Source organism: Protopterus annectens, chromosome 5.part0 (genome assembly GCF_019279795.1).
Source record: "Protopterus annectens isolate FY-2018-M chromosome 5.part0, PAN1.0, whole genome shotgun sequence".
Classification (NCBI taxonomy): domain Eukaryota; kingdom Metazoa; phylum Chordata; order Ceratodontiformes; family Protopteridae; genus Protopterus; species Protopterus annectens.
The window spans coordinates 29072409-29080932 of NC_056735.1; the positions used below are offsets into that span (position 1 = coordinate 29072409).

General features: G+C 39.6%; 1 protein-coding gene across 1 annotated transcript in view; it reads left to right on the plus strand.

The window, feature by feature from the left end:
- The first annotated feature begins 663 nt into the window (after nucleotides 1–663).
- The window catches only part of LOC122802457, a 271537-nt gene continuing 263676 nt past the window's right edge, over nucleotides 664–8524 (plus strand). The window contains exon 1 of the mRNA XM_044072079.1: nucleotides 664–710. Within this exon, the coding sequence (XP_043928014.1) occupies nucleotides 671–710 (40 nt within the window). The 5' untranslated portion in view covers nucleotides 664–670. The remainder of the gene's footprint in view (nucleotides 711–8524) is intronic.

The window sequence follows — 8524 nt, forward strand, 5'->3', positions numbered from 1 at the left end:
AATTTCTGTCTCTCGCCTTGTTGCTTGTTTTGGAATTTGAATTTCATTTAGTATTGTTTATGACTTCTTTGTCATTTTATAACTATCTAACTTTTCAGTGGAGGATTTGTATTTCTTTGTTAATTTTCTTTGCCTACCCTATTGAAGATGGTTGCAAAAGACTGTATATGAAGCATTCTCTTTCTCTTGACTTGCATACTGTGATTTAGAGCAAGTCATTTAATTGACAAATTACTTAAACAGGACAGTGCTTCTGGGTCACCTTTGAAGATAGGCACACAGGTGCTTACTGAGTTTTACCTTTTAAATAAAATACTCTCATCACACAGTATAAATTATCTGTACAAGAGGGCTATTAGTAAGAAAAGAAAAAAGGAAAAAGGCCTCTGTTGAGGCATTTTCTCCTTGAAATTGATTAACAGAGAGAGACAAAAGGATACCTGCAAGATTACAAAGTTACATGAACAAAATGGAGCAGGAAAGGATCCTTAAAATAAGGTCAAAAACATTGACTTGGTGAGATACGAACATTTGTTTCTTAGGTACTCAGGATTACTGCTGGTAACTGAGTGTAAAGACAGGCACATGCATGCTACTTGTATATTTATTGAAAAACTAATCTAATACTGTTTTTTTTTTTTTTTTACCAGCAGCACAAGAAGCAGAATTGATGGTGGCTGACAATCCTAAGTCATCATCAATCAGCACTGGTATGTATGTTTTAGATATTTATGTACGTACATAGAAACTGCCATCCTGCATTGTTTGGGAAAATTAAGTCAGTGGAGCAGTGTTCCAAACTGCTGATAATCAGAACCTTGAGTGGCACACTAGGTGTGCTTGTGAGACAACAGGCATGCTTGTGCTACGGCAGGTATGCCTTCACTATTGCTGTGCTTCTGCAGCTGTGATATGCTACTTCTGTGAAGTGCGCAGTATTTTAGTAGAGAGATATATATAGGTATGGATTACACCAAGTATGTCAATGTACATTATCATCAGACATAGAGACTGGAATATAGCACAACTCTTAACTTCTTTATTCGTTCACTAATTTTTCCATACCTAGTTTATCCAACTTAGGATCACACTGAAACTTGCCTGTTCTAGCAACCAGTGGTTATGAGGCAGGGAAGCAGTCATAGACAGGTAAGCACACACACACACACACACACACACACACACACACACACACACACACACACACACACACACACACACACACACACACACAAACACACACACCCTGTATACATCTCTCTATCAACAACTTGGGCAATTCATTTATCTGCATGACTTTGAGATGATGGTCGAAACAGGAGAACAAGTGAAAACTCTGATAGATATTGGGAGGAAATGCCGCTTCATTATAGAAGACATCCTAGTCAGGATGTGAACCAGATAACCAATCTCTCCGAGGCACCTGTGCACCACTGTCTCTTAATCTAGACAACTAGAAGTACAAGCTAATGACTTCTGATTAATGTAATAGTGCATCACATTGTTAAGTAATGTGGGACAGTTATAATATATGCTTCAATGCATAGAACATTATTGGAGTTCTGATTTTTCAAGGGACCAATTATGAAACAAAATGTCTCATTCAAAACAACAATCTAATTTAGTTAATGGTGGACATCCACAATTCCTTTGTTTTTTTGTGCATTACAAATACATTTAACATCTTTTATTGCATCAGTGATATATAAGGACATCCTTAAGATTTCATCCTGTTTAAAAATACATTTTTTTTAAAAAAAGAGACAGAACTTGTTTGAAAAAAAAATGTAATTATTAAGTCTAGAAACTTGCCACATTACTTGTTAGTTAATAACTATTTTAAGACATAGTGGGCATCACAAAAAAGGAAGGGTAATTACCATAAAGATAAAAACTCTCAAATCAAACTACATAGACAACTAAGAGGGCTATTTAGGTCAAATAAGGAAAACATTGCGGTTAAGATAGCCTCCAAGGTGAAAGCTATCCTATGTCAAAAACCTCAAGGGTAGCACACAGTAATGTACTGGACTGATGGTTAATGGTGCCACATTCACGAGCCTGGTGATATAGCAAACCTGTTAGCAGACAAATTCAGTTCCAACTTTATCAGTCTCTCACCTGCAACCATTCCCCAAGAAATACCTTCAAACATAACCCCTCCAACTATAACTAGGGAGCATGTACTGGCTGCACTCACTAAAGTCAAGAACACAGCCTCAAAGGGCCTTAATAACAACCCAGGATGCTTCCTGAACAATATAAAATATGACTTATCATGACCCCTAGAATCACTATAGTCTTAAAATAAGGTTTGTGCCATGAAAAGGAAGTACTGTGATGGTCATCCCCCTTCAAAAGAGAGGACCTTCAACAGATCTTGGAAACCACAGACTCATTAGTCTGTTTAGTTTTATTTGTAAAGCCAGGGAAAGAATTATCATGGAAATTATCAACAAGGACACAGAAGACCTCCAGACACCAGATCCATCCCAGTTTCACTTTGTCAAAGGAAAATCATGCTTACTGAACCAGCTGCACTTCTTTGAAAAGGTCACTAACGCAATGGATGCGAGGAAAGTGGAGCATACTGCTTACACTATTCAGGATAGCTATCTGTCTTATGATAGACTTCAAGAGGTTAGGATCAGTGAGGCCACCTTCACAAAGAAGCCTGTCACCAGTGGGGACCCTCAGGGCTCAGTGCTGAGCTTGCTGCTCTTCGGTATCTACATCTTGGATGTCAAAGGCCATTGTCACATCAAGTTCGCAGATAACTGTAAACTGGCAGTAGTCATTGAATCTTCTCAAGATGAGAACACTCTTCAGGAAGGTTTACCATAGACAAATGCTTGGTGCCAAAACCATTGCTTAAAACTCAATACCAAGAAATACAGTACAATACATTTTGGGAAGTTGGCCACCCTTGCTAACTACATTATCAATAAAACACCCCAAAAAGCTGATTCACTAGTCATGGATCTGTGTATTTATATAGATAATAATGTAGCCTTCAATCAATATGTCCAAGGTAGTAAGAAATTTTTATGTTGCTCAACTCATTATTAAGAACATGGCATTTAGGTCCAGAGAGATTATCATACCACTGTACTCAGCCCTCATCAAATCCATCATAGAGTATAATGCCCCCTTCGGTGTGTACATGACCAGACCCATGCAGCAACTGGAATGTCTACAAAAGTTCCATACAAAAAGAATACAGGGAGTAAGCACAATGTCCTGCATTCCTCACCTCAAAACCTGTCTTCTGAGAGGTGATCTTTGCCTGGCATAAGAAGGCATCCCTGGATCCCACCATGTTTTATGAACCTTTTGCACATCAACAAAACAAACAGCATCAGAAATAGTAAATCAAAAGACCTAAATTGTGCTTGCATAAATGGAGAGGTAGATATGTTTCTCAGACAATTCCCATTTTCTGGAATAGGTTCCCCATCCATGTGAAGTGTAATTCCTCACTAACCCTATTTAAGCACAACTTGGAACAATGGATGGGTAATTGGAAATTCACCCCTGGTCTGGTGGGTGTGTCTCTAATTTATAGGAGCAATCAGTGGTGTGTCTCTAATTGATAAAGGCAGTCAGTAAATTCCCAATATACAAATCAAGTTTGTGGGCTATATTTGAGTTGCACATCTAGGCTTATAAGGGCCCTAATGGTCGTTAACCTAGTGTACACCTATGAACCTATGAATCTATGAGGCAACTGTAGGTGTAGAACATAGTGGGGTTATACCAATGTGGAGTACATGTATTTGAGCCCCAAGTTAGAACACAAGCTATTTAGTCTATAGAGCTAGCAGTTATGAAACCTAGGAAACATTGTACATTCTTATTTATGGTAGTGAAGGTTTTCCATTTTATGAAAATTTAGTTGCAATCTCCCAGAATAATAGAACTTAGTTCAATGAGGAGTGAATCCAGTTGTTTAGATGTGCCTTGTGGGCTGCAAATGACATGGAGGGGGTTCTGTTGGTCATTATAATTTGGTGCAGATTTATTGGCAGCAAGTAGTATATGTAGGGGCCCAAGCTCATATCTTGCCTTATTAAGTGGTGATTTGATTGGGCTTTTTAGGAATGTGGACATGCCACCTCCAATAACACAGATATTTTCAGAGGAGGGTCTAAATGACTGGTAGGCATTAAAAGCTAACACCGAAGGGAGTGCTATAACACTTCTTATTAAGGCTTCTCTCGCTGAGCAGTGCTATTTTTATATACTTCTGATTTTGTTTCACTATGATGGTAGTTTGAGGAATATAATACTAGGCAAGAGATTAGTGCGACCAGTATAAGCAACTGGTTCAACACAATATGATGGTTTAGCAATCTTGCATAGTTGCCATAATAGCAGAGGGTTATAATCACAGTAAATCAGCAATGGCACTCTGCAAATACAGCTTGCATATACAGTTTAACAGTAGCGGTCGCACAATATATATCACTACAGTATGACAGCTCACAGTCAGATTCAGCTGCCATAACAACAGAGAATTATAACTGCAGTGTGATCATCAGCAACTGGTAATACAGTCTCGGTGAAAGCAATAGCAGCAGATTGTGAGTGCTGTAAACCACGACTTAGCATTGTGAGTGCTGTAAACCACGACTTAGCATTGTGAGTGCTGTAAACCACGACTTAGCATTGTGAGTGCTGTAAACCACGACTTAGCATTGTGAATGCTGTAAACCATGACTTAGCATTGTGAGTGCTGCAAACCATGACTTAGCATTGTGAGTGCTGTAAACCACGACTTAGCATTGTGAGTGCTGTAAACCACGACTTCGCAGAGTGCTGTAAATCACGGCTTAGCATTGTGAGTGCTGTAAACCATGACTTAGCATTGTGAGTGCTGTAAACCACGACTTAGCATTGTGAGTGCTGTAAACTACGACTTCGCAGAGTGATGTAAATCACGACTTAGCATTGTGAGTGCTGTAAACCACGACTTAGCATTGTGAGTGCTGTAAACCATGACTTAGCATTGTGAGTGCTGTACACCACGACTTAGCATTGTGAGTGCTGTAAACTACGACTTCGCAGAGTGCTGTAAACCATGTCTTAGCATTGTGAGTGCAGTAAACCAGCATTGTGAGTGCTGCAAACCACGACTTAGGATTGTGAGTGCTATAAACCACAACTTAGCATTGTGAGTGCTGTAAACCACGACTTAGCATTGTGAGTGCTGTAAACTACGACTTCGCAGAGTGCTGTAAACCATGACTTAGCATTGTGAGTGCTGTAAACCACAACTTAGCATTGTGAGTGCTGTAAACCACGACTTAGCAGAGTGCTGTAAACCATGACTTAGCATCATGAGTGCTGTAAACCACGACTTAGCATTGTGAGTGCTGTAAACCATGACTTCGCAGAGTGCTGTAAACCATGACTTAGCATTGTGAGTGCAGTAAACCAGCATTGTGAGTGCTGTAAACCACGACTTAGCATTGTGAGTGCTGTAAACCACGACTTAGCATTGTGAGTGCTGTAAACCACGACTTCGCAGAGTGCTGTAAATCACAACTTAGCATTGTGAGTGCTGTAAACCATGACTTACCATTGTGAGTGCTGTAAACCATGACTTAGCATTGTGAGTGCTGTAAACTACGACTTTGCAGAGTGCTGTAAATCATGACTTAGCATTGTGAGTGCTGTAAACCACGACTTAGCATTGTGAGTGCTGTAAACCATGACTTAGCATTGTGAGTGTTGTAAACCACGACTTAGCATTGTGAGTGCTGTAAACTACGACTTCGCAGAGTGCTGTAAACCATGTCTTAGCATTGTGAGTGCAGTAAACCAGCATTGTGAGTGCTGCAAACCACGACTTAGGATTGTGAGTGCTATAAACCACAACTTAGCATTGTGAGTGCTGTAAACCATGACTTAGCATTGTGAGTGCTGTAAACTATGACTTCGCAGAGTGCTGTAAACCATGACTTAGCATTGTGAGTGCTGTAAACCATGACTTAGCATTGTGAGTGCTGTAAACCACGACTTAGCAGAGTGCTGTAAACCATGACTTAGCATTGTGAGTGCTGTAAACCACAACTTAGCATTGTGAGTGCTGTAAACCATGACTTCGCAGAGTGCTGTAAACCATGACTTAGCATTGTGAGTGCAGTAAACCAGCATTGTGAGTGCTGTAAACCACGACTTAGGATTATGAGTGCTGTAAACCATGACTTAGCATTGTGAGTGCTGTAAACTACGACTTTGCAGAGTGCTGTAAACCATGTCTTAGCATTGTGAGTGCAGTAAACCAGCATTGTGAGTGCTGCAAACCACGACTTAGGATTGTGAGTGCTGTAATCCACGAATTAGCATTGTGAGTGCTGTAAACCATGACTTCGCAGAGTGCTGTAAACCATGACTTAGCATTGTGAGTGCAGTAAACCAGCATTGTGAGTGCTGTAAACCACGACTTAGGATTGTGAGTGCTGTAAACCATGACTTAGCATTGTGAGTGCTGTAAACTACGACTTCGCAGAGTGCTGTAAACCATGTCTTAGCATTGTGAGTGCAGTAAACCAGCATTGTGAGTGCTGCAAACCACGACTTAGGATTGTGAGGGCTGTAAACCACAACTTAGCATTGTGAGTGCTGTAAACCATGACTTAGCAGTTTGGCTTCTTTGGCACATTAGGCAGATAGTTTCAGTTGCACTCAGTTAGTAGTATAGTCAGTTAATATCACAAAATGGCAAGTACTAATTCAATGAAAATGTAGGAAAGGCAAGATACAATTTCAGTGAAAATAGTAGCAATAATTAGCTAGTATAAAGTATTTAATGACATGGAGCAACAATCTTATAAAAATGTAAGTGCAGAGGGACATTTTATAGTTTGCTTACAACAAGATCAAAACTCTACAATAGAATTATAGGGTCACTATGTGTAAATGTGAACAACAGCATGCAGATGTCTACAAATGTGCTCAGCCATCTGCAGCTGTCCATGACTTTGTGCAGCCATACACAACTGAAGGCAACTGTACTCTACAAAAGACTAAGTATAACACATTGTGATGCATGTCAGAAACAGTACAGCCTTTTCTGGATTGTTTATTATTTTTTTTACAATACCAGATGGCACAAATACTTCAATCAGTTTAAAAGAGTTATTAACAGTGTACAAGTATTTGTGCCATTTTGAACCACACAGCACTTCCCAGGTGTATCTGAGGTCATAGGCAATTAGATGTCCTCAGATGTGCTTAGGCAATCACATACCACACAAGTACAGCATTGATGCCCACAAGCATACTATGTTTAAACAAAGTAAAGCAGACAAGCCAATTAAAAACATGCTGCTCCTGTAGCCAATATAGCAATAACCCACGCCTGGGTGTGGGTAATGTGGGATTTACCCACGGTTGGCATGGTTTGGTCCCGAGGGTGAAGCCCAAGGGACCAAACAAAGACAACCATGGGTAAATCCTGCATTACCCACACCCAGAAGTGGGTTATTGCTATTATACTATGACATTATTTAAGAAAATAAATAATTACTTTTCTTAAATAATGGCATTGTATAATGCCTCTTTGCTGCCCTTCCGCAGCTGTCTGGTATCATGGCAGTTCTGATGTACTGCGCATGCCTACGCAGTACATCAGAGCTGTGGCCAAAAGCAACGGAGAAAGCAAGATCTCCGTTGCTTTTTTACTGTTTCGCTATGTTAAATGGGTTTAACATAGTGAGACAGCTATAAAATAAACAACGGAGATGTCCGTTGCTTATTTTAAAGCTGTCTCGCTATGTTAAACCCATTTAACATAGCGAAACAGTAAAAAGCAATGGAGATCTTGCTTTCTCCGTTGCTTTTTTTTTTTTAAACCTGTCTCGCTATGTTAAATGGGTTTAACATAGCGAGACAGCTTTAAAATAAGCAACGGAGATCTCCATTGCTTATTTTAAAGCTGTCTCGCTATGTTAAACCCATTTAACATAGCGAGACAGATTTTAAAAAAAAGCAGCGGAGAAAGCAAGATCTCCATTGCTTTTTACACATTGTGTCGCTATGTTAAAGGAGTTTAACATAGCGAGACAGCTTTAAAAAAAGCAACGGAGATCTCCGTTGCTTTTTTTAAACCTGTGTCACTATGTTAAACTCTGTTAACATAGCGAGACAGTGTTTTAAAAGAGACTTATACTAATGAAAAAAGTCCGGGCGACCGGACCTTTTTCCATTAGTATAAGTCGATTTACAATGTGCACGCTGGCCAAGCAGCGTGCACGTTTTGGAATATTAATGGGGGGTCATGGTATAATAGCAAATTTCTCCCAAACCAGGAGCAGTAACCCTTTCTCTCACTAGATTATTTGGTGTGTGTGTGTGTGTGTGTGTGTGTGTGTGTGTGTGTGTGTGTGTGTGTGTGTGTGTGTGTGTGTGTGTGTGTCTGTGTGTATGTGTGTGTGAGTCTTATATATATATATATATATATATATATATATATATATATATATATATATATATATACACACACACAGACACACACACC